Source organism: Paramisgurnus dabryanus, chromosome 5, assembly GCF_030506205.2.
Source record: "Paramisgurnus dabryanus chromosome 5, PD_genome_1.1, whole genome shotgun sequence".
NCBI lineage: Eukaryota > Metazoa > Chordata > Actinopteri > Cypriniformes > Cobitidae > Paramisgurnus > Paramisgurnus dabryanus.
The window spans coordinates 47,250,824-47,278,233 of NC_133341.1; the positions used below are offsets into that span (position 1 = coordinate 47,250,824).

General features: G+C 40.5%; 2 protein-coding genes and 2 non-coding genes across 10 annotated transcripts in view; all 4 read left to right on the forward strand.

The window, feature by feature from the left end:
• Nucleotides 1–3,213: 3,213 nt before the first annotated feature.
• On the forward strand, nt 3,214–5,702 carry LOC135774103 (uncharacterized). Its single transcript, XM_065283983.2, has 4 exons — nt 3,214–3,349; nt 3,451–3,824; nt 4,457–4,962; nt 5,042–5,702. The coding sequence occupies exons 1-4, from the start codon at nt 3,214–3,216 to the stop codon at nt 5,700–5,702; spliced, it is 1,677 nt and encodes a 558-aa protein (XP_065140055.2).
• A 1,168-nt stretch (nt 5,703–6,870) lies between these two features.
• Nucleotides 6,871–6,944, forward strand: trnai-aau (transfer RNA isoleucine (anticodon AAU)). The gene has a single exon. It is a non-coding gene; the product is annotated as a tRNA-Ile (tRNA).
• Nucleotides 6,945–7,165: 221 nt separating this feature from the next.
• Nucleotides 7,166–7,237, forward strand: trnaq-cug (transfer RNA glutamine (anticodon CUG)). The gene has a single exon. It is a non-coding gene; the product is annotated as a tRNA-Gln (tRNA).
• Nucleotides 7,238–19,819: 12,582 nt separating this feature from the next.
• Nucleotides 19,820–27,410, forward strand: part of acaca (acetyl-CoA carboxylase alpha) — a 56,085-nt gene continuing 48,494 nt past the window's right edge. For all 7 annotated transcript variants that reach the window (XM_065284510.2, XM_065284512.2, XM_065284513.2 and 4 more), the window contains exons 1-4: nt 19,820–20,033; nt 20,792–21,044; nt 26,725–26,857; nt 26,939–27,077. In XM_065284510.2, the coding sequence (XP_065140582.1) occupies nt 20,821–21,044; nt 26,725–26,857; nt 26,939–27,077 (496 nt within the window). In that variant the 5' untranslated portion in view covers nt 19,820–20,033; nt 20,792–20,820. The remainder of the gene's footprint in view (nt 20,034–20,791; nt 21,045–26,724; nt 26,858–26,938; nt 27,078–27,410) is intronic.

Below are 27,410 nucleotides of genomic sequence, written 5' to 3' on the forward strand. Positions count from 1 at the left end.
ATTATTATTTCTGCTCCAGGCACTTCCGTTTCCACTGCTGAAGATGATGATGAGGAACTGGTATTTGCTGCATCACAATGTGAAGCACAGATAAATACAGGTGTGGCATATGACACAGATGCAAATATTATAAGAATGTTTTTGTGAAAACGCAAAAGCAGAAGCATTTTTTTTTAAATAATCAACATTTTTAACAATTTTTTGTTTACAATACAGAATTATGTCACATCTTGCCTCAAGCTGGATGTATGCTTTGAGCGCATTTCTTCGAAACCGTAAGGATGTTTAAAGGTGTCAGTGTATTTGGGTTTCCGAACGTACCCGTTGTTAAACAATCACTGCATAACTTCTTCACACCGCTTGCACTTCTCACTCACTCTTTAGCTCCACCTTAGCAGACAGGATGGTTGGGATCATTGTTGTAATTATTAGAGGAACATTTTTTCCTTAATGTGTCTGTGTGCATGCTTCATGTCTGTGGGCATCATTCATTTATACTAAATTCACCACGCCTCATATCCTTGCTCCATTCTATCTAATTTACACATCAACATTTTATCCCAGCAAGCAAAAACCGAAACCCAATGTAGTCCAGCTATGATTAATCCACTTCTACCCTAAAATAACCTTGAATACATTTTCATGCTGTTCTTGCCTTAATAACTTTGAGATGTATGATATTCCATTATGTAAGCAAAGTCAACAGGTGTTCAAGGTGTTTGCTTTCATTTCTTTTATATGTATCATCTATTTGTGTGCTATGGTTAGACATCTGTTAGACTTTCATGAGCAGCCCAAATTCTGCCTTATTTTAGCCAAAATTGCTTGCTGGGATCTTACATTAATAAAGTGTACACTGGGTTCTTTGCTTCTTAACACTAGTACCATTTTCCTCACTGTTATTCCTAAATCTAATCCTAATAATTATTAATACTTGTCCAAAATTCTGCTTCGCCGACTGTTTGTGGGCTGCTTTGTGATATTTTACTATGAAATGCAACATTCATCCTTATATTGTTTTTGTTTTAATTCACTCAGAGACCTGTTCTGGTCCGTCTCCATCAGCGGAAACAGCAAAAGCACCAGGTCTTCCACATCATCCACCACCAGCTGAGCTTCCAGTTCACTGGAAAGATCATCTTCCACCTTTTCAGCATGAGTGGATACGGAACACACTATTTAAGGCCAACCCGCGAACCGGCAAGCCAGAACTAGTGTCCCAACTGAAGCTTTGGTGGTATCCTCCTCAGGTCCCTTTAATTCACACTCAGCCGCCCGCCTCACCTGACCTCTTCTTCTGTCGGCCCCTTTTCTTATGGATGCCGCTCAAGATGTGGCGATTTCCTCTTGTCTGTGTTGGACCAGACTGTGATAAGCACAAACTAACAGCCGCAGGACTTTACCGTACCGTGCGCAAAGTCTTGGACATCGACGGTTGGTATGATCTTGCCACTGAGTATCTGGAGTGCAAACGCTGCAAAAAGAAACATCCCGCCTGGTCCGAGGACATTTTGGGGCAACTGGATATGGGCCACCGCAGTCAGTTTCCAGCTTTGCTGACATACAGGTAATTCATAATGACAATCATTCATTATTAGGCACTTTAATTTGTGATTTTTTTTTTACCAAACAAAGCATTTGCATGATTATACTGTTGTTTTTTAGATACTCATGTGACAACCGGGTGCTGAGGATGATGAGGGAGAGGACACAGGGCAACAGCGTGACACAGCTGTACAAGAAGCTCATGGAACAACACAGTGAGGCATGGACACAGCGTGTCCTTCAGTACCTGACTGCCTGTGAACCATTTACAAGGTCCTTCCTTGTGCAACCACCTGTGTTTGCGGAGCCTCCCTCTTTACCTGCCCTACCTAAACCTAAGTGGCTGTTAGCCGTGTACGCCAGGGATGTTCTGGGGCGACTGCACGAGGTCAAAGCCAAAATTACATGTCTTGGGCTGTGTTCTGAAGATGGACTCCACAAAGAAGGTAACACATCCCTGTATCCAGAAATTTGCCATATGGATATGTGTGTGTACACAGTTTTTAATTATTTTATTTTTTGCAATAGGTCACAAAGAAACTTGCCGGTGCTGCTGCAGGAACAGCTGCCTGGTGCACAAATGTAGGAAACGAACATGGCCAAGTCCTTGTCTCTGTGCTGACAGCCGCAGAGGTACATGGACTGCACCCTATGGCAGCTGGCCTAATGAAACGCTACCGAGAGGCAGGAGAGGCAGCCCCGAAAGTGATGTACGTGGACAGAGATTGCTGCAGTCTTCATGGCAAGTCTCAGGTGAATGTCATGTTTTCGGAGTGGGATGAGCTTGAAGTGCGCCTTGACATCTGGCATTTCATGCGGCGATTTGCTGCAGGTGTCACGACAGAGGCTCATCCGCTCTATGGGATCTTCATGGCACGTCTGTCCATGTGCATCTTTGAGTGGGATCCAGATGATGTGGCTGCTCTTCACCGTGCAAAGGAGGGTGAGCTGGCAGCAAAGAAGGCTGGCCACATCTCAGGAAAGGCGCTGAGTGCCCGCATTACCCGGAGAGAGTTGGCACTGCACTGCCGGAGGAGGACCAGGGGTGTGGAGGAGACCACCAGATTGATTGGATCTCTGGTTGATCTGCTTGACAGTGCGAGTGGAAAAGACACTCTGGGAGTTCCTCTGCTGGACCATGAACGGATCCAGCAGATTTGGAAAGAACAGCGTAAGCACGTACAGTGTATCCAAGACCCTGAGAACTTTCCCCTCTACACGAAGACAGGGACACTGAAGAAAGGCGGTGTGGAACTGTGCTGCTACAGATGTGCCCGTGGCTCTACCTCTTTGGAATCATTCCACCTCCACCTAAACCGTTTTATTCCAGGTATTACATACATATGGATTAAAAATATTTCTTTAAAGTAATGTCACATTAATAAATGTCACACTCTACAGTAATATTACAGGTCTTTTCTGATGTCATAAGCATTGACAAAGCTGTCTTACCAGTCACTAGTAACTCTGGTTATAATACCAATAATTGTTTATGTAATTACATAGCACCTCATGTGCAGCACATATCTTGAACATGTGTGACACATAAAACCATTTTTGTTTATCTGACTTTTAGGAACCAGTGCCAGTGATGCACATTTTCAGGCTTATCTTCTTGAGGGCTTGGCTTATCTTCTTGAGGGCTTGATGCGCTGGAATGATGACAGGATGGAAGATGCCATAAAAGGAGCGTCCTCCATCCGGACATATGGCAGTGCCATGAAAGAGGCTGTGGACAAGCTTTCCCGAACTGTCTTCGGAAAGCCCTGGGATGAGCGCTATCGCCCTCCTGGAGCATATACAGGCAAGAAATTCAATAATTTGTTCTTTTGTAATATTCTACTAAGTTATATATTTAGTGTACTAATGTACTAGACAAATGACTAACTTTTTTTATTCTTGTAGGTGAATTTCTGGGAATGGAGTACCTTTACACCCAGACTGGCAAAACACTTACTCCAGTGCTCCAGAACCCAGAGGAGGAAGACAGGCTGGTGGAGGAAGTTGATGATCAGGACCTGCAAGATGAGGGGTTTGAGGAAGAGATCATGGAGGACATCACAGTTCCAGTGCTGTATGAGGATGACCCTTGCCGTGATCTTGAAAACAGCCCCTCATCTTTGCCTTTGCATCAGTCCCCAGCATCGATGGCTGATGTGTTACTGGCTGAGCCGTCCACATCATCATCTCCTGGTGGAGAACGACAGCATCTTGCCCCTGCCCATTCAGTGCTGTCACAGCCATCTGACACTGGAAGCAGTATTTCCGACGAGGCTCAGGTAAGACACTTTAAGGTCTTTTTTTAATTGCTAACAAGCATTCCTCCACATACTCTCCCTCTCTGAACCAATCTACTTTCCTTACCAACCTGTCTTTTTGATCCATATTGCAAAATTGCTAAATAAGTTCCAAGATATCCCCTTTTAATACTGTAAATCATGGTAATGAGACTAGAGCAGAACACATGGGTTGGCTTTCAAGTAAAACTGCAATTAGCTTAGAATGATTACTATTTCATTTTCTGCTACAATTCTCTATATTTTTAAAACAATTACTGGAGAAATGCATGGAATTTGCCATCATTCTTTTAAAAATGTTTATAACAATTTCAAAAGCAGTGTGTTAGCATTTGAGAAATGTACATAGTATACATAATACATTGTGTTTTGCAAGTAATAAAGCATAAATGACAGAAGAATTTTGAAAGATGTAAATATTGAATGCATTGAACTGATGGACGTCCAACCCTGTTGGGTTAGTTGCTTGTTCCTGCTTTGACAGGTTTTGACTGTGTACAGTTTTTAAATGCCCTCTTAGTATTGACCAAAAACAATGCTTGATACCAATTGAAAAAAAAAATAATTAATCTCGTTTTACTCCACATAAATTCACATAAATCTGCATTTACTAGGGAGCAGTCATTGGACCCGATGGCATCGCTGGGTGGGACAAGGTCCTGGATTTGGCTGGTTTCCTGGTGGGTCTTCGTGAGGCTCCTTACCTTACTGACCAGCAGGTGACAGAGGCCATCCAGCTGTGGAAAGCTCTCCTAGATTTCGACAAACAGCGGGTCAACTATCAGCCTCGACATCAGCCTCAGCTGACACATGGGCGCTATAAGGCACCAAAGCGGTCTGGAGTCACACCAGGTGTGGAGAGTGTAAAACGGTGTCTGATTGGACATCCTGGGGGTCCAGCGCAGTGGCCCGATGCCAACCGCTTGGTTAACACCATTTGTATGAAGCTTTGTGCTTTACACAAGTCGTCAACCAAGAAAGATGGAGTTTGCATCCCCAGGTGGTCTAAAGTTATTTCAGATTACCACCACATCCGAGAGTTGGTGGTTAACAATCCAACCCTGATGGATGAAACAACGATCCAGCTGTTTGAGATAAACCATAGGACACTCACTCAGTGGTAAGCAAGGCACATCATTCGCTTCAAATTAACTGAATACTAACACACATATATATATAATAAAAATTTCTTTTTTCAGGTTTCGTAAGTGGAAGAATAGACTGGAAATGGGCGTCCTCGGTCAGGGTCTGACTCCATCTAACCCAATTGCTGTGGCTGATACACACCTGCCTCCACCGAGGGAAAAATTGAATGAAGTACCATCAACATCAGGCCCAAAACATCAATTTTTCCTTCCACCAAATCGTGGAGGACAGGCTCCTCTTCTGCGACCAGGTCGAAAGCCAGCTGCTGCCACCAGGGAGTTTCCCATCGCACCTGCCCCCACAGCATCAGGAGTTATGCAGCACATTTTAGCACCGGGGTTGTCGTTTGGCACAGTAGTCTTTAATCCAGACATGACTGTGTCAGTGGTGATTCCACCTTCTGGTGCTTCGACATCCAGTGCAGTCCCAGCTCCCCCTGCTCCGGCGTCTGCTGCTCCTTTGTCCCGTTACACCCAAAGGAACAGGCGCCGACGGGCTGTGGAGAATGAAAGTGGTGTCCAGAAGAGGAAGTATGTGCGAGGGGTTACTTTTAACACGTGCAGCAAATGTGGGCAGCCCAAAACGAAAGAGTTTGGCCATAGCCGATATGGTAATGCCACATTTTGTTTGCGTGCCTCAAATGGCAAATCTTTAGAGGAATGGTTGGCAGAGCAGCGCCAGCAAGAAAGATGTCAAACTCCACCACCTCAATAAATAACATCTTTCCTGTATATATTGTACACATTTGTGCGTGTGTGTGTGATCATTTCAATATTTGTGTGTATTTATTTTAATTAAAAAAATTACATCTGAAGTGTCTGTGGATCTGATAAATAAATCCGAAAAATCATATCAATCAAATCATATGCCACACAAAAACACGTCTTTAAAGAAACATTTTTATATAAACATAAAAAACATACAAATTTACCTTACTTTCATTACCTTATAAACACGTAATATTTTATAAAAAATAATATACACAAAATAATGAATATCAATCAATATAATGATATGTCATAGTACATAACTAAAAGAGGCACAGTTAAATGAACCATGTTTTTTGTGGTAAAAGTGTAGTAACCATGCTTTTTATAAATGTTTATATAAACATAAACAGGTAATGTTCTTTTAAATAATAATATACACAAAATTATTAATATCAACCAATATAATGATCATAGATAATAGGCATAATTAAATTAACCATATTTTTGTGGTAAAAGTGTAGTATGGTTTTTATTCATTTTTATATAAACAGGTAATGTTCTTTAAAAAAAAAAATATACACAAAATAATAAATATCAATCAATATAATGACATGCCATATAGATAACTAAATAGTTGCGCGGTTAAATTAACCATGTTTTTTTTGTAAAAGTGTAGAAACCATGCTCTTTGGTGTATTGTTTACTATTAGCAAAACCATGTTTATTTTGTGGTAACCATGGTTTTACTACAGTACATTTTTTGTAAGGATTTGTTGGATACTTCGTCACGCAGACCACGGGTTCGAGTCCAGCCCGCGGAGGGTGACTTGTTTCAAATATAACTAAAACTACTGTAACATAACATAACGCAGAGGAAAATATCCAGAATATTGTTGCAGGTGAAATCTGGCGCCGCATACCCGCTTTTTGCGTCTTTTTCGCTTGCGTGCGGGGGCGCAAAGATTGGGCCCCTTCCTTTGCGCAGCAAGCGCTCTACCATTTGAGCTAATTCCCCTTGCCGGAGCCTTTTGCGGCGCTTGACTTGTTAGCCTAGGGGTACTATTTTCGCTTTGGGTGCGTGAGGTTCAAATCCCGGACGAGCCCGTTTTCAGATTTGCCACTTAATGCTACAGCACTAGCACAAACCTTGGCCAGACAGCGTGCGGCCACGTGACCGGTTAGCTCAGTTGGTTAGAACGTGGTGCTAATAACGCCAAGGTTGCGGGTTAGATCCCCGTACTGGCCAAGACACCTTTTCTGCCGCTTTCTGCTGCTCGTTGTGAATTTCTGGGAAATTCTTGCAGGGGAGCTCAGTTGGGAGAGCGTTAGACTGAAGAGCTAAAGGTCCCTGGTTCGATCCCGGGTTTTGGCATTGCAAGCCCCTTTCTGAGAGCTGTTTTTCCTATATGACCCAAACGGAGTGACCTTTTCTCCGTCACCCAGTGGGCCAGGCGCCAACCACAGCAGGGTTCCATGGTGTAATGGTTAGCACTTTGGACTCTGAATCCAGCGACCTGAGTTCAAGTCTTGGTGGGACCTGATGGACTTTTGGGCTTTCCAAGCAAAACCATGTCCGGGCGGCCAGTGTTTTTCCCCCCAGTATGACCCCCCCCCCCCCTCCACCATTTTTTAACCAGAGCGCTCGCACTGTAAACTAAATATGAGGTAATTTAAGCCACATTAGCACTTCATTCTTTTGACAGTCACATTGGGCCAACGGTATACAAGGTGTCAAATTTCAGTAAATACAAGTACAATTCACCAAAACAAATTAAGCATGTATTAAACCTTCAAATGAACGAAAAATCTACGCTTGGGCCAAAGAACAGGCCACAGGAAATACACGGCTCATGTGTACAAGCCAAAGGAAAAACACAGGTCATATTTACGATCTTAAAATAAAATGTAATAATAAACTTACCAGAAATGACGGGAAGACAAATGGATGTTGAAAGAGAATGTTTCCCATACTAAATTGCAACTTAACACCCTTCGAATGTAAACCTCCAGCTGGTTGTGAATGAATATACGTATGGAAGACTTTCATGTGTGTGCTCAGCTGCCAAACTGAGGAACTGCTGGCTCTTTGTGGCCAAATGTATGAGCAGGACCCAATGAGAAAAACTTTTCTGTAGCTGGTGGGCCTCAAAAGCTCCTATAGGGAATGCACATGTACTGCGACGGCCGAGTCTTTCACATCAAGCGAACGCTCTACCATTCAAGCCAATTCCCCTCATGTCCAACTGACTGCTGCTTTGCATGTGGAAGTTGGAAGGCAGATTGCAGCGCTCGGCTCGTTGGTCTAGGGGTATGACTCGCTTCGGGTGCGAGAGGTCCCGGGTTCAAATCCCGGACGAGCCCGGCTTTCGATGTTCTTACACAGCCAGGCTCCAGTGGTGACCTGTACAGAATAGGGATGTCTAAGAGCAAACCATAGAAGTGCATTTAAACCTATCGGATTACGACAGGAGTACGACCGTTGATGTACAATTTGAATAGCAAACAATTGATCTCAGAAAGTTAAGCTTGTGCTCTGTCTTTTTTTGCGAAAAAAATATACATATGGGATACTTTCGTGCATATGTTCAGGTGCCATACTGCAGACAGAGGCTAGGACAAGTTGGCAAAATACATGAGCAAGACCTATCAAAGCCCTTTTCTGCAACTGTGAGCCGCAAACGCTACCACAGGGAATGCACGCATACTGTGATGGCCCGGTCAGTCACGTCAAAGAAATGAGCACCAAATCACACTCACGTGAAGAATGCGGGCATCTATCACGCTACCTCTCGCATGCTGAGCTAATTCCCCTTACGGGAGTGGCGAGTAAGGGAACGGAGACGTCACGTCCTGTCGCCACAGGGCTGCTCCCTGCTGTTTATCGGCCGGTCACACTTTCCGGCTTTCTCAGCGAAATGAAGCTAATTTCCATATTTGCACCTGTGGCTTATATATGCACCTGGCGGGGCGGCGCCAGCATTATGCAAATATCTCAATGCCAAGTTCATTGGCGTTTTAGTAGAGTACGAAGCAGATTGGTCTCTTTAAGCGAGTTCCCAATTCGTCGGTCACAACGTGACGTCTCCGTTCCCTTCCTTCAGGGAACGAGGGTTACATACGTAACCGAGACGTTTCCCTATTTAATGTCCTTCCGTGTGTCTCAATTCGTTCCCTAGCTCCTGAGGTCGTGAATCAGTATATCGTGTACACAGGTTCGGGCACTGGTAAGGACCCTAGCTCACTTCACATTGGGACAATGTTCACTTATTTTATTATTTCTGTCACGTGGCTGCTTAAGCGCGTTGTAATCACTCACAGCTGTTACTCATCAACAACCGGCAAAACCAACATCTCTCTGACTTAATTTTAAAAACAGTACATTGTGAAAAATGCTGTCATTATTCTCTTACATATCTGTGCATAAAATTGGAGGAATATAATTACATTTTAAATGTAATAAATATATTTACAATTTTAAATAAATATTATTTTAAATATTGAGTATATTGTGGTCCCTTACTGTATAGCAATGTGTGTTTATATTTACAACTAAAACAAACGTTTGTTTTTATAAAAGTTCTGTAACATTTCATAAAGTTTATTGAGTTGGATTTCGGTTGGCGATCTTCAGAAAAGGTCACGTGATTTCCGGTTAGGGAACATAGGGAGCATCGATGCTCACTGGTTTTTGCGTTGCATTGTGGGAATTTTTAGGGAACGAATGTTCCAGTGCACTGAACGGATTTTGCGATTGAGACAGCCCTTAAAATGGCTGACTCCCTGATCAGTGCCCTGACTACTGAACAAGGGAGCTGATTGAGACACACGGCTTGTGTTTTATGTTCTGTACACGTGCATTTAGTTTCCTCCTGGTTCCTGTCCTTTTTCATGTGAGTTTATATTAAGAGAGCATTCATGCGAAGTGTTAACTTTGTCTTTTTTTTGTGCAGTTTAGTGTATGTATATCGTGTCAAGTTTAGTGTCAGTTTAGTGTTGTGTTCATCCTGTCCTGTTTTGCCCCCTCGTGGGTTTTGTTTTTCTGTTTTTGTTTAATAAAGTATATGTGTTCATCTGCTGTCTGCGCTTGGGTTTATCCGCACCAAACCTTGACACGATCTGTCTTGCATAACACAATACGCGGGGTACTCTATTCGATCCAATTTCACTTCTCTTCTTCTAATAAGTTAAATATAGCTTCTAATAAACTGTACTACAATTACGATGACTACTTCTAGTACTCCTGCTTCCTCTTCTTTGTGGGTTTTCAGCGCGACAATGGGAGCTGTGGCAGCCGCCTCCAATAACACCAACGAAGAAGAAAAACAACAAGGTATGAAACGTGCTCTGTAGAGCAGTTTGTCCATTCACGGCTTCTGTAGAAACATGATGCTGACGTCCATGTAAGGGGACCCACGGTGTATCTAATTAAAAACGTCTCAATCTAAGGTAATAAAAACTAGGGATGTCCCGATCCCACTTTCAGCTTTCTGAGACTTTATAAAATCAGATCTTTAATAAAGCCTACAGTTAGCTTGTATGTGCGTGTGTGAATGACGTGCTTCATCCGTCCACTTCACCAGTGGATTAACCCAGTTTGCGAGTAAGCTAGTGTTTCTGTGAACTAAAATATCTTATAATTGTGCGTTTGTTCCTTCACATTAAGCCTTTGAGTGTATTAACTCTTTCACCGCCAGCGTTTAAAAAAAAAAAGTTGCCAGCCAGCGCCAGCGTTTTTCATGATTTTCACAAAAGTTTAATGTCTTCCAGAAAATGTTCTTCTTCAAATATATAAACATACAATATACCAAATGAAAGAACAGACCCTCTGCTTTCAAACAAAAAAACCGGTTTCATCCTACCTTTAGTGGTTCTTTTGCAATCAGCTTTTGAATATGGGTAGGTTTCTGCAAAAACACCACATTTTGAGCAAAAAGCAGAGATAATTCCATTTTTGTGACGGACTTTTCATAGAGATCCCATTCAGAGCGATCTTTAAAACAGACACGGACATGCAGCAGCTTGCCATAGGGCAATACTTCCGGGTTTAAAAAGTTGCGGAAGGCCGCCACCTAGTGGATAATAGCGGTATTGTGGCAAGACGGAAAAACTCGTCAATGGCGGGGAAAGAGTTAAAAGACTTTGACTATAGTGCATAAAACGTTTAAGATGTTTTTATAATACTTTGTCCTTTTAATCGCTTGTCAGTAACAACCATGGCTAATGCACATATTGGAATTGGATCGGTCATGTTTTTGGTCCTCGATCCGTTGTCCGATCCAGCCAAAATTGTGCAGATTAGCTAGCCATGGATTTCAGCATTCCAGTAGGATACACTACACCACCAGTCAAAAGTTTGGGGTCACACACTCTTTCTTTATTTATATTTTTTCCATATTACAGAATAATAATAAACTCGTCCAAACTACGGCATAGCACAAATGTAACTGTGTCTGTGAGAATAATGTTGGTGACTAAAAGCATCCAAAATAAATAAAATCTGTTACATTTTATCATCTGAAGTGCAGTCACCATTTGCCTAGAAATTGCAAAACCATACACGTTAAAAGAGTATAGAAGTTCATATATAATCTGGGCTCTTATTGGCTGATTTTCCTTAAACATTCAGTTTAAGTCCTCTATTTCAAAAATAACAATTTTGTTTTCTTATAACAAAAAATGTATATGTTTGGCACAGGTATATTTTTGTCTACAAAAGTAATTTCCAGCATTTAACCATACACCTTCCGATTAAATGGTGTTTAAGATCATAGTTAACATTTTAGTCAAGCGATCCTAAACTATTGAACAGTAGTGTAGGTTTGAATGAGTTTGAATCTCATTGGTAGGCTATTTGCTGCATAACCATTAACTTTATTACCTTCCCTCCTTCTCTTGTCTGCTCATCTTCTGCTGGCTTTCCAAATAATAATTTAGTTTGTTGCAGCCTTTTCATTTTTTGGTCATTTGAATGAAAATCACAGGCAGAAAATCACATGGCGTCAACTTTATTTTGAACAATGGACTTGTGGGTAACTTATTGAAGTTTACGTGAGATGTGCGAGCGAGACACTACGTTGCGTTCTTAAATTAGTTTAGAAAACACTCCGCTAGCCGACTACTTTCGTTTTGAGATGGCAGCGGTATCTGCAAGTATGTGTCACGTGACGGTCCATAGATGCAAGGATAATTGTCTCGTCGGCTATTTTCACATCAAAATTAAACGAAACTTCAAGGAAAACGACAGAGGACATGACCTCGGTGTCCTCAATGGTAGCCATGGCCAATCGTGTGTACGCACAAAACGAGGCTTTTAGTAAGGATCCTACGTACAGTTTTATAAATAAGGGCCCCAGGTATGTGCGGTGGGGGCGGAGCTTTTCATATGGTAAGGAACTCCAAATAATTTGTGTGTGCTGAACATAGACTGCTCAAAATCCACATACCTGACATTCTTAGAGGAGCCAGGGCTGCCTCTGCTTACAGACAAAAGGTCCAAGGTGCAGAGAGAGAGAGAGAGGGACCAAAAGGAAGAACTGTGAATTCGTAACATATGTCTTGATATGCGAAAAGCAGAAACTTCCTGTGTGTCGGAAAAACGCTTATGTGGAAAAAAGCATCTTTTAGATTGACTGGTGTGAACCGAAGGGCAAACTTTTGATCTCCAAAAGGGAGTCTCAAACTGAGTTAAATGCTATACTATAAAATAAGTGTTAAGATTTTATTAAAAAATGGAAAGTATTTGGGCCTGCCTTACATTTAGTGGTAAACTATTCCATAGTTCTGGGGCTGCCACCGCAAAAGCTCGATCCCCCCTACTTTTTTGCCTAATTCTAGGAACGACCAAGAGCGAATGATCAGCCGACCTAAGAGATCTTACTGGAGTATGTGGCTGTAATAAATCTGAGACATAGCTCGATGATTTGAGACTAGGAAATCGCTCCCTTTATTAAGAGATAGGAAACTTCCTTTTTCAGAATGTGAGCTCTCCTTCAGGTAAGAGTAGAGAACACTATTGAAAAGTGGGGGTTTCATGACAAACTGCAGTCTGTAGCCCTGCATAATTGTTCGCATGACCAATCGGGTGCCGGTACAGTCCGCAAGGCTGGCTCGTAACTCACAAGAGTCCCCACCATGCCGGATAACCGCAGTTTACCTCGCAAGCCCCTGGTTGTCTCCTTTGTGATGCAATGGCACAATCTAGTGGACAAAAAAGGGGCGACATGCATGGTTCAGAGAGGGGTTACCTCTCTGCAGAAAGATGTGCTCTCTTTGAAACTAATTAATTAGATTTGTTTGTTTTATTGTGTTTTTGTGCCATTGAATGCCTGCAAGATTAGAAGGCCTGTCAAGCATTACAGAGAACAAGGTCATTAACTGTGAGAATCTCCTGCCACAAGGTCAGCTTGGGGGTCCCTTTGTCCAGCTGTTTCCCCAAATTCGCGAGGTAACAATAAGGGTCCTGACAGCCAAGACCAAGGACTTATAAGAGGCCTGGAGAACTGAGGCAGAAAAATGGTCCATTTTGTTGGGCAAGACCGGCTTCGGGGGAGCGAGCAGCCCACCCTGGACAGGGTTAAGATGTCTGGCGATCGATGGCTCAACCACGGGCGGGTCACCAAAGCTGAGAGTCGACATGTCTTTCACCCCGAGGCCTGCGAGACCATGTTTGAAGAACAAGAAAGAGTTTCCTCAGGCCGGGAAGGGGTCCCAGCACTAAAACCATAATGGTCTGTATTTTATACCAAGCAAGGTCTGTCTGATGTGAGCATGCATATACAAAACGTGCATGGATAATGCAGGCATTGATCCCGCTACCTCCCCTGTGTGGAGTCACGTTTCTCTTCTGTGGCTTACTGTTAGGCTGAAGAAAACAGGCAATGGATCCTAGTGCGGATAACAGAAAACTTTATTTAAACAATAATGGGTGTAAACGGACAGTAGGACGTCTGGGCGCAAAGGCCACTCCGAGGCAGACGGCTGAGGCGGGGAGCACACACAGGCACTGGGGAGAAGAGCCACACACGTTCGGGCTCCGGCCAGACAAACGAACGGTGGGAGAGAGTATCTTACAACAATAAATCCAACACGACACAGAAAGGGGATTCGCAATCAGCCCCGCAACAAGCACCCGAAGCAGCTGAGGAGGGGAATCCTGCGGCGGGCAGAGAGAGTGAGAGTGTTAGAGGTGCTGACAGGAGGAACTGGACAGCTCCAGAGGTGAATAACCGCCCTGCTGGACAGGGGCAAAACCGCGATGAGCATCCGCCGCTACAGCTGGAAAAAGCAGTCTTAAAAGCAGGCAAATGGAGTTAGCAGTCCTTAATACAGACAGACGACAAACAGTTCTTGAAGCCGCCAGCAATCTCAGAGTTTCAGATGTAAATCCTGGGTGGCAGAGGGCACTAGTGATGGGTCGTTCGCGAACGCCGGCTCTAAGAGCTGATTCTTTGTAGCGAACGAGCAGAGCCGATTCTTCAGACGCATGCAGGGGAGCCGGCTCTTCTAAGGGAGCCGAGCCAGAAGAGCCGAATCTATGAAAAGAGCCGGACTGCCATCACTAAAATGTAGAGCCGGAGCTTGAGCCGAAAGAGCCGTACCAATGGAAAGAGCCGGACTGCCCATCACTAGAGGGCACAGATAAAGGGTGGGAAACAGTTAATAAACAGACGGGAGTTCTCAAAAGTACACAACAAGATAGAACTAGAAACTAGCAAAACTAGTAGCTGGCGAGAACATACAGAGACGAACTTGCAACGAGACACTGAACACGCAGGGAATATATACTAAACCGATAAGGGGATAACAAGCTACAGGTGAGGATGACACAATGAGGAAATCACACAGAGCAGGAACACCTGTGAGAGACGCACACGTGAACCTGTGAAACAAACACAAAACAACACAGGCAAACCAAAGCACAAACAAGGCAAAACCATATAAAATATATATAAATATATATAAATATATATACACATGAAAACAGTACACTAGACTAAACAAGACATAAAAACAAAGACTAGAGGAAACAAGGGAGCGGGGAAAATGACGACACACAATGACAAGAGCATACAAGGGAGCGGGGAAAAAGTCACAAGACACGGGAAAAACGTGGTCTAATACAGTGGTTCTTAACGTTATTCCTAGAGGCCCACTGCCCTGCACATTTTGTATGTCTCCCTCATTTAACACACCTGATTCAAATCATCAGCTCATTAGAAGAGATTTCAATGAACTAAACTGAGTCTGTCAGATAAAAGAGACATACAAAATGTGCAGAGCAATGGGCCTCAAGGAATAACGTTAAGAACCACTGGTCTAATATGACAACACTAAAACCACGTTCTCCCACACAAAACATTGTACTGTCAGAACCCTGCCACACTAGACTAGATATAATTACCAAACAGGACTCCGGCAGGATCCTAACACTTACTTTTTAACAATCACCGGCAGACAGTTACTCCTAATGAGTAAATTATGTTGCAATCATCACTATACTTGACCTATAAAATAAATCATATAGTTTTTTTTAACTCTTGTTTGCTATTGTAATAAGGAATATGTTTATTTTGTAAATAGTAGTGCAATAAATAGCACATTTTGAACAGCATTTTGTCTCCTCGCCCCTCCCCCACCCACATCATGGAAATGAACACCCGGTTTAAGGCTGACACATACAAATTAATGAGAGCTGCCGCTGCTTGCTTGCCTCAGTCAAACACCTTTGGTGAGAAGACTTTATTACAGCTTGCTGGGCACCCTTTAACATCACCGTTGAGGATTCTGAACGTGAGGTGTTGGTTGAGCAGCTAAAAAAGAAAAGTCTTTCCAGATAACATTTGCGCCCATGGGCGTTCTGGTCTGAAAACAAGGTGTGTTCAGGCACATTGTTGGTGCGTTGCTATTTTGAGGCAAATAAAATAGACAACGCCACTGACAAACTAAAACCTGCTCTAAAGTTTATGCCGTTATATTGCTTTGGTTATTTAATGAGCGCGTTAGTAATATGCGACTATAAACGGGACGACAATGAGCGTTTGCTTATCACACACATGGATGCGCAGCAGCACACAAACGTTTAAAATATGAAAAATCAAAGGATTAAAATGTAAAAGATTATTATTGAGTCTCTTGGACATAAATGAGGACCTATTATGAGAACGTTAGAAGGCGCAAAGAGCTGCTTTACCTGTAGCCTGGTAAGTAATTAAATGTTTTGTATTAAACAAATGCAAATATTGCATCTAATTTGAAATTTTAATGCTACCCCACAGATTTATTATATATGATGACTTTGTACATGTGGATATGATGAGATGAGAACCGTATTTATGTTATGCTTAAATTTCAAAACATCTACGGCGCTGTCCGAGTGCTAAAACGGCTCTCTGCACGTTTGTAAATTATTTATCTCCTGTTTGTTACAAATAAAGTATTTTTATAGTAGAAACACTGTCTTGCATATTTGTATTTTATACTTTGAGATTACACTTATCTTGTAGGCTATCCATACATTTACAGCAATTAAAATGCCTGCTACTTTTACTTCCATAAGAAAACGACTTTTAAAGGTTTTAATTCCAAAAAATAAAAATGTTATTACAAATAAAAACAATGCAATTTTTTATATCAATCTTAAACTGTAGTCTTCTTCCACCACTTAGTTTTTTAGTTTACAAATTCTGCCAAAATAGGAATTCTAGATGGCGCCAGCGCAACTGTCTTTTAAAGGGGATGAGAGATGAGACTCTTATTGGTTTATTGCACATTGCACTTAGATTGTTAAAAATAGGGCCCATACAGGCTTTTGTTCTTATTAAACGGTGATATATTGAAGCTGGTGTAGTTGTGTGTTTGTATTACGCTAGTGGCTCAGAGAAACGCATTCGGACAGCCTTCATAGACAGCAAAATGGAATTCTGTTTGAAATATAAAAAGAAAGTGCCTTTGTGATAACTAATCCCATATTTGAAAACTACAATAGTAATGCAATTAAAAGGTGTTAAAAGTGAAAATATCCACCTGTTTCTTGACGTAAATGTGGGTGCCGCCATCTTTGAGCTTTCTTGTTTAAGACTTCCGGTGAGCCACTAAAGCTAATGGTAGTCTATTGCGAAGGACACAAGTGTGCGGTTTTGACTAGCTGTTTAATTTTTATTATGAAATCCAGTAAGACCGACATAATTTGTGCAGCTAATACAAACGCAGTAAATCTCTACAAAACATTTGTAGTGTCGCCATAAACAAATCCATAAAAAATTGTCGTTTAAAAAGAAAACTCACACCAGAGTGACAGTTGTGACATTTTACACCAGCCCCTGAAAAGTTAAAAAGTGTTGGTAAATTCCATGTTAAAACACTCGTCTTACTTTCCCATTGTAAAGATACTGGTAGGCTATGTCTCTGACTCAGTGCTTTTATATTTGCGCATTGAAGACCCGTCACCTCCGATCAACAACACAAAATGATTGAATATATCTTCATATATCAAGCCACTTCTTAATTTTACATGCAGGCAGCATTTTAAAGGCTACAATTTTATTACATTGTTTAAGTACATACATAAATACATATTGTGGAATATAAAAAGGCCAAGGTGTGTACCCCAAATTCATGTCTGTGTGGTGTTAAACCAATGAATATTGCCCCTTTAAGAAAAAGTGGAAATCTATTTGGCCTACTTCATGTAAAGGTCATTACAGGTGCTGATTCATCTGAGGGGCATGTTGAGTATATTCTTTCTTATTAATTATCTTAAATTTACTTACATTTCTGACTATTTCACGTGTTTTACTTTATTAGTGTCTGTGGTGTTATGTTGATAACTTGCGGATCTGACATATTTTTATAATTTTTTTGTAAATACAGTCTTAATAATATTACAAATATTACCCCTGATCATGATGGCAGCCTCCATTTTAGAAAAGTCTGTATTTGTGCTATCTTTGGTGTTAATATTTTTCCAGGAGCGCACAGACTCCATAGTAATTAGACATTCAATATACAAAAAATAAGAAAAATGTCCCTAAGCTTTTATTTTACTGGATATAGCATATTAAAGCGCCAGTACTCTGTAAAACAAATTACAGTTTTAAATAAATTAAAAAATTACTAAATCAATTAAATAAATTACAGTACATTTTACTGCAATTAACTGTATTTTCAAATGTTTTAAATGCTAAATTTAAGGTCTTAATCTGTAAAACAAATTACAGTTTTTACCCTAGTAAATTCTAGGGTTATTACACGTTTTGTGAAATAAGGTTTTATTCTGTAGCATTTATACAGTATTTTACTGTTAAATTTACAGACATTTTGCCGTGGGCAGGGGAAAGTGAGTTCAGAAAGTCATTTGGAAACTAAAGCTGGGCAAAAAAAGCTCTATTGGAAACCATGTCAATGGAGCAGGAGCAGGTAAGATAGCCCGTGGGTCTGTAGGTAGCGGGTCTGTGTGCTCTGAAAAAAAGCCGCATTCACATTACAAGCAAGCATATCGGTGTGTCGCTCGTCTCTTTCTTTCTAAATCTGGTTGTCATAAACAATGAGTAACGTCCTCCAGTAAGAGACGAGAGATGTATGACGTGAACTCCACTGCTTCATTGGTAGTCACTCCAGAAAGCCGCTCATTATTTGCATAAAGTTAAACTTTTCTCAACTTTATCACGCGACTGGTTATGAGTTGTTCTACCACTGAATTAATTTAAGAGACATTATTTTAAGGTCGAAAAACTACATAGTGTTGCTTTAAACAAATTTAACAAATAATTTAACAAAATTCTGCCTCTTACTTACCATCACATAATTATCAATTTAAGTCATTCATTAGTTTGAACAATTCAGGGCATTCCAACCTTGATTCACCATTGTTAAAGATGACAACACTAAACAGATAACAGACTCATAAGACTATGTTGGGTTGCATACTGTATGTACCTTCTGAATTACTTAAAATGTTTAAAAGTTACTCTAGATTATATTATAAATCGATTTCTGATTCACAGTCACTGCATTGCATGTTTTGGGTATATAAAATAATTTAAATATTATATTAAATGTTCTATCATACTTTATATGTCATTATTTGGTATGCAATCTTAAAATTAAACGTATATAGAGCAACATCAAATTTCTCAGGCAATTAATGGGAAGAATATTTGTTGGGAATATAATATGCTGTTGCACAATGTAAGCTGATGTCCAATGAAATTATTTACTCAATATCTGGATCAGGCCTCAGTGTCTAGACCACAGTTTGGCAAGAAAGGTCAAGGTTGGTACTTTTGAAACATCATGATCAAATTAGCACATTTGCATGCAAATCAGAAACTTGTTCTAAAGTACAGCAAGATATCTACTGCATGTAGAGTGCCAATGAAAATAAAGGGGTTTAAATTATGTTGGACTTACTAAGTCAAGATACATATTTTATAAAAAAAGAATCCCTAACACGAGACCACATATCTTACTTTAACATTACCTCTTAAATCCTACAAACCTTGGCACAGTGGTTTTCTGAGTCAGTCACTCCAGGAAACTAATGCTGCGTTCCAGGCAACCTGTAACCCGTAACTCACGACTTCAAAACCACGACTCACGACTCTGAACTGGGAGTACATCGATCTAGTACGAGTTCACGGGTGGGAAGTCACGGGTTTGACTGCTGTTCCAGTGCACTTTCACCGGTAGAAGGTTGTAAAAACACGAGTTACAGGCTGCCTGGAACGCATAGGGTCGTGAGTCGTGGTTTTTAAGTCGTAACTCACGGGTTTAAAAACCTGCCTGGAACGCAGCATAAGTTACATCAGCTTGTAGTTCTGAACCTGGTTTCAAAAGCTCTTTTGTAGCCAATAAAAAAATCCCAGACTGACACTGACAAGTTCTAATTGTAACTTCTAAAGCCACAAGCTACAGGGACTTGCTTCAAGAACTTGACAAACTTTTAATAAAAATAATAATTGTGGCTGAGTGCACTATGACAGCAAACACGTGCGACAAACTAACCGTCGATTCATTGGGCACACCTTTAGTCTTATTTGCATGGAAGCCCCCGCCCCTTCCGAAAACGCTCGATGTGATTGGTCCGCCGAGGCAGCGCGAGTTGTTGCATCGATGAGGTCAAAGGACGACGTCCAGAAGTAACCTCCGTTCGCATCACACCACCGTGATGTTGCTGTCAGAGAGGTTGGAATTACAGCGACAGTACCAGTCTGGTGTTATATAGCCTGCTAGTCATCACCGACGGGGGGATGTTATTGAATTAGAAGGAAATTCATTCAGTTGATATTTAAACGTCCGTTTATACGCATCAGAATTGCTTGCGGACTTCTTTCGCACGGTGAGTACATTCAGCTAGCATCTACCAAAATGCATGTATATGCCGCCTAAATATTAGCGTACAGTGTACTCATTGGATGGATTAAAAAAAACGTCAACACAGACTTGAAGAACCTTCATAAATAAGATGACATGACGTTTTCTGATGCTATAATACGTTAGCACGTTTGCTATACTAAACTAACCAAATGGCTTCTCCGAAGTCCCGACATGCAGTTCAAATGTTGTACAGAGTGATTATCCTATTGATCAAGGGACCCGCGATTTACTATCAAAAGAAGTAGTTTACAATGTAAGATTTACATTTTAGAAGTAATTCACATGGTAGAGGGTCTATGGTGTATGCATATCCCCTCACACTCGCTAATCTGGTCTGTCCGGTTGGATAAGTTTTATTTCTTGTTTCAGAACTGCAGGTTGGTTGCTAAATCAAGGCATAATAATCAATTCAGATAGCTAAATCCCAAGACATGGTTATTTAAATATATAGTTATTTAAATGTATAACGGACGATCAAATGAATGTACAGTGGTATTTGATGGTGACACACTGACTTGATGGTTTGGAGTATGTGTGTGTGAATTCCATGGTGCATGGATGATGTTAGTCATTTCAGTGTTATAATAAAGTACTGTGTATGAAGTGCCAAGTGATATACATAAAGTACCAACAGCGATGTTTAACGTTACAAAATTAAATTTAATAAGTCAAATCTTTGATACTAATGATTAATGATGGTTTATCTCTCTCCTGCTGTAGTGCTTGCGTCCTGCCAGCGTGACCTACCAATGGCAGAGCAGGATTTAGCGGAGAAGCCCCCAGCTGTTGCTGCGCTGCACTCTCATTTCATAGTGGGCTCTGTGTCTGAGGATAACTCAGAGGATGAGACCGCAGGGAAACTGGATCTGCAGATGGAGGGCAGTCAGCGCTCTGTTTCACCCTCCTCTGTTAGTTCAGACAGCACCTACGAGATGGGCTTTGAAAGCTTGGATGGGCCCTTGCACAATCTGAGGTCAGAGCACTCTTTGTGCACTGGTTTTCACTTATTGTGACATTGACCAATATCACAGAGTTTCTCTGTTACTTAAGATATGGCTTTTAAAAATGACTGTTTATTGGCCAGATTAAATTGTGATTTGGATAATTGGTGGCGTTTTTTTGGAATGCCAGAGGAACATATTATTCAAAAATATTGTTTTCCAAGCCATTTTATTGTTTTATTTGCTGGAGGAATAAAAAAAGGAATCACTACAGGGCTCAATATAAAAGCCTGCCCGGGGCAAGCGTGAGAGACGTTCGGGCCAGTAAAAAGAATTGTCACTTGCCCGATCGGGCCAGTGCTTCATCCTCAGTTACTAAAATATATTTTCATCAATGTATATTATTTAACATCTTGGAAGCAGACATTTGCTTGGGTAAAACACGACGAAAGAAACAATGCAGTATTTTGCACAGTTTGCTGTCAGTTTACATGTAAAGCAGAAATGTTGGGAGCCTTTTTCTGTTGGAACATGTCTGTTGTATATGTATACAATTATATTTGATTTTTGAATTATTATTTTTAAATATGTGACACTGACATTTTTTATTGGGGCCAGTGAAAATTTTGGCAGGGCAAGTGAAAACCTGAACCACTGGCCCGACTGGGCCAGTATAAAAAATTTGCGTTGAGCCCTGCACTAGGAGATGTCACACAAAAGTTCTTGTAAACCTTCATTTTTTTGTACTTTTCAGTGTATTATGGCTTTGTTAGCTGGGATTTCACACCCCGCATTATCATCTGCGATGTCTGTGGTGCTGAACTGAAGCGCATCAGGCGTTAGTAGATCACTCGCACCTGAGGAAAATGAGCTCTGCTTATTTGTTACCCTGAACTAATTTGTGCTGCTCTTCTTAGATTGCGTTGATCATTATGGAAATGAAACTGTGTTATTTAATTTGCACCTATTTAGTAAATAACTCGCAGATATTACCACTCTGATTGGCGCTTTTTTGGAATTAAGCTCTTACGCTTCTTTGCCCCGTTTTGTAAATCTGGCCTTTAGTCTAAAAAAATGTAAAACTCTTCTCGCTCAGTGTGATGTTGCTTCAAATCTATATTCTTTCTTCTGACAGGCTTAGTAACCGTATACTAGTTGTTTTGTGTCACAAACTGGATTTTTATTATTTTCTTTGTCTACTTATAATATGGGTCATTTTATTTAAAACATACATTTTCTGGTATCTTCTGGGTACCTACTAGGCTTGTTGCGAGATATGGTATAACCAGTGATACTGGGGTTTCAGCCTCTCACCGGTTAAATTACTTGCCAACCACGTCACCATCTTCCACTGTCGTTTTGATTTTTTTATTGTAATGTTTAAAGGCAGAGTAGGCAGGTTTTAAGGTGAAGCAGAGGATTTTCTTGAATTTTAGAAAAGAACCGCCTTCTCCACGTTTTTAAAAAATGCAATTGCACAACACTCCTGATTGACAACTAGGAGGAAAATAGTCTTGATGATCCACCCGGAAAAAGAAAATCCTCCGCAATACCTTTAAGTCTAAAAAAAGTCTAAAACACTTTTTTTCCAAATTAGTTTAAGCTGTCCAATATACCAATACATAAGTAAAATGTCGTTACTCTGAAAAAGAGAGTATAAAAATCGAGGGTCTGTAGACCTCTCACGACTGTTTTAAACACAGCTAATTATTTCCATTCACTCCACCCCTCCCTTCTGTGTTTCTTCTAAAGCCACACCCACAAAACACATGAACGCGTGACGCCGACCGGCTCTGCTGGGAAAAGTATTTACCTGAGACGAGCGGAGAGGGAGGAGCACGATGCATGTAGTAACATCATGTCAGAATCACATGTAATATTACACCTAACTTTATCACTATGATTATAAACAAATAGGATGGCTTCTAGTACTCACTATTAAGCTAGCATATCTATACTGGTAAAGTTTCAAATATATTTTGTTTAATTTGCTTAATTAAAACAGCTGTTGCACTCGTATTGCATGTGGATCCATATATTGCCTCTAATTCAAAACTGAAAGTAAAAAGCGCATGCCTGCATGCGCATTTATAAGCCCATCCCACCCATTGGTAACGGTATCACTGGGTGGGAGGGGCTTATATATGCACATGATTAACGCGCTGATTGACCACTGAGAAAATCCTGTCACCGCAACAACCCTAGTACCTAGTACCATATGTCTTTTCCCTCATTTTGACGTCATACTGACACAATGCATTTTGGTAGCTTGATTTTAATCAAAATAATGAGGATGTTTAGCATGCTGAAACTTACAAAATGTTTGTAGAGAATGGTGATGAATATTATGTTTTATTATATATGTGTGTTGGTGTTTGATCAGTTTCTCATTTTATCACCCCTTTAAAATCTTGTGTTTCATGGAAAAAGAAAAAGAGTACAAATTTGAAATATTTTTATTTTTGGGCAAGTAGCTGTGTGTGTGAGACTCTGCAGCCGTGTCTCGGTCCCAAACAGCTTTAGTAAACGATGGCAGGAACGTGCAAATAAAGCAGCTAGTACAACAGCGCGTTGGGCTTATGTCTTGCGATGGACCGTCCGTGTAGTCACAAAGATTGGGCTCATTGTATGTGATTAATGAGAGATGATCTTCTTGAGATTTACTGTTTTCAGCTGAGACTCGCTGTTTGTGAAGTTAATATAATTGTGCGTGGTGTGCTTTCTAGAGCCCTGCACGGGCTTAAAACTCCAGCCCTACCCGACCCCAGCCCGACAATGCCTGCAATTTTTTTCAGCCCGAACCCGACCTGACCCGAGACCAGTATCAATTACTTTTAAGCTCTCTCTCTGACGCGCGCGCTCTTTGATGCGCGCTCTCTCTCTCTCGGACGCGCGTTCTCAAACATAATAAGAGGTGAAGTATAGCTTTAGCCTACAGAAATGCTTATTGCTTTAATGAAGGGAGTTTTAATAGCTCATTGTTCACAGTTCATATTTATGATCTTATAGTCCATTTGAAAATTTTTGTACGAACTGACCGCATTCTTCAGAAAGCACTAAATAACTTCCCTTCCCTTACCTGTCGCTGTTCAGTGTGCAATTAATAAATAAAAAATAGTATGACGTTAATTTTTAAAAGTGTATGGCGCCCTATATGGCGTTTAAAATTACGGTCTATCTTTCGTATTAAGCTAACTAAATTTAAACAAAACATAAACAACATTACAACAATATTCAAACCCAACAATACTCAAACATAAATATAAAACAGACATTATCTATAAGGATACATAAAACAATCTGATATAGCGTTTATAATAGCTGGTTGGTAGATGTTTACTATTTTTGGCAAAACCTCCGTTGCAAACCTCCATTTACCTAAATAAAAATAATTTTTACTTTGAATATAATGCGCTGTCACATTACCATGAGCTGTTCGTTTACATAAGACTCCATCTACGTTCATTTACACTGCAGCGCAATGTCTGAGTTCTCAAACTAAAACAGGGTCTGCAGCTTTTGCGAATGAATCCGATTATGAGGGATGAAAGCGGTGGTGTGTAAATGAAAGGCGTAAACGTAGCAAAAGGAACGTTTTAAAGGACATAGTTTAATGTAAACATAGCCTCAGATGCGCGCTGTCTCTGCTACACACGCAAACACACACACACAATGAGGAGAGACGCTAAAATAAGCCCGAGCCCGACCCGAGCCTGGTCTGTAAAAAAAGAAAAAAGGCCCGAGCCCGGCCCAAATGGGCTTAGCCTGTCGGGCCCCGACGTGCTTGCAGGGCTGTAGTGCTTTCGTGACCACACATAGGAACAAACGTGTTAAATCGATTTTTTTTCATCATTTTTGTGGTCTCTCACATTTTGAAAATCTATAAGATTTAAAAAAAATCTGAAGTGACCCTAGCTCAAGGAAATCTCTTTTTTGCCCATTTGTGGACAATTTACTGTAATTTGCTGGCTTGTGGATACTGGCCAAATCTGGGTTCATCTGGGTTCATTGCTGTGCTGTGTGAAAATCTGGACATAGCTCCTCTTTGTGTTTGCTTCTACTGCTATTAACTGCCAGCGTTGGGCCGCTTTTTGTTCATTCTGAACAGGGTTTCACCCCAGACATGTCACAACTGGGAAGAGTATGTGAGTAAAACCTGCTCAAGACAGTTTTGAGTTGGATTGAAAGCTGGATTATCTGTTTGATAACCCTGGAATAGCGGTAATCCAATGGTTAAGGATGTGGACCGATAATACTGTACAAAGTCTGATGGTTCAGTAATACAGAAAAACAAGTTCCCTTTCGTTTGCGTTTAATCCTTATTTAACAGTGCACTTTGAATAAACAAAGTATACAAAAAAAATGAATATACAAAAATATAAAAATATACAAAGAATATGTAGATAATATAATTCACACATTTTAATGTCATTGAATCAAAAAGACATGCAAAAGGTCATTTACTTGCGTGTAGATGTAGCTAAAGTGTGCAAATAGTTTTTCGGTAAGCCGGGAACTGTACGTTTTCATTTGTACAGTACACTGCAATCAGCAAAGGCGGACAAAACATATGGCTTCTAAATCAGTGGGGGCCGCGAGATGGTGCCAGGGGGGGCCCCAGTTTTGGTCAGTTATCACATTTTATAAAATACATGAATTTTTCATAAATTTGTGTACGGTAATTAAATCTAAAAAAATAAGGCTACTAACCAACAGCACTACTTTGTATACTTTAATATGTTTTTTCTAATTAAAATGTTATGTTTTAGAACAAAATTGTTTTTTGGGGGGCGCAAAAGAATGCACTGTACACAAGGGGGGGGGGGGGGGCGCACGCTGAAAAAGATTGAGAACCATTGTTCTAAATAATACAACAGTATAATGTAATGTAGCCTTAGTGTACTGTACTACTGTAATGCCAGATTGACAGATGTAGGGCATTAGACAGCATGGCTGAGTGCGCATACCCCCATCCGTCTATTGTTGGTTAAGAAGAGGGTCATGCAATTGTTTTTACGTTTCCAGTGTGAATTTGAGTTAAAATTATAGCAGTCATTTTTTAGCAGTCAATTATACTGATTAGACTGCCAAAAGGTATATAAAGGTAAATTGGATTTAATGTTTTAATCTTATTTGAATTAAATGCATAATAAATACTGTTCACATGATACTTGAGAAGTGCCATACATGCATTCTTATTGTTGGGGATCTCTAACATTGATAAATTATTTTTATCAACACTTTGCAATTTTCAAAATTTCTCTAAAGTCAACCTCTGCAGTCTGCAGGTTGACTTCAGTACTCAGAAAACTTAGAAGCTTAGACACACAACAAAAATTTAGTTGTTTAAAGGTGATGTCAGCTATCCAGAAAAAATGTAGTAATAGTTTCTCTGCAAAATACTGCTAGACACATCATAATCCCTGGAGCATATTACTTAAACCATAGGAAGAAAAGTAAAAAAGAAACCTTTGAACAGATTTCTTAGATTTGAACTAAATTAATAAATGGCTGGTGTAAATACAGTTCACAAGCATCAATGTTGTTGTACGTTTAAATATATACAGACAAGAAATTGTTCATTGTTAGAGGCTGGTGGTCACCATTTGTCATGTACTGAACTGCTCTGCTTTGTTAGTTTCTTTGTATTCTTTGGTTTCTCAGGTAGCACTGTGAATTGTGATTGATTGTGTTGTGCGTGTGTTTCTCAAGGCCTAGTATGTCAGGACTTCACCTCGTAAAGCAGGGCAGGGATCGCAGGCGCATCGACCTGCAGCGAGACTTCACGGTGGCTTCCCCTGCTGAATTTGTCACCCGTTTTGGTGGCAACAAAGTCATTGAGAAGGTAAGATCATTGCTCTCTGTTACAGTTGGAGTCATGTTGAATATGATATAAATATCATTAAATATAATACATTTGTGACAGGTTCTCATTGCCAACAATGGAATTGCTGCAGTCAAGTGCATGCGCTCCATTCGGCGCTGGGCTTATGAAATGTTTCGGAACGAACGAGCCATACGCTTTGTTGTCATGGTGACCCCAGAGGACCTCAAGGCCAATGCAGGTGAGTTAAAAAGTAGTGGTCTTCCTTGAACTCTGGCTTTATCATGGTATAATCAAGTAAAAGGTGTGCTAGGCTGGCTTAAAGGTTTAAGGTAAAGGTTTAACAGTGTTTCCTCTAGGATTTTTTTCAGCTGTGGCGGCAGGGGGCGCCCATGATGATTATAAATGTAAACATTTTTTTTAATGTAGAATATAGGCTACAGTAAACTCACATGTATTTTTTTATAATTTTCACGCTGTCATTTACTTTTCCTTATATTTATAGCATATTGCTTTTCTATGTTTGATCTAAACTGTATTTTCTTAAAAAAACGTTACACAGCTACGTACGTAG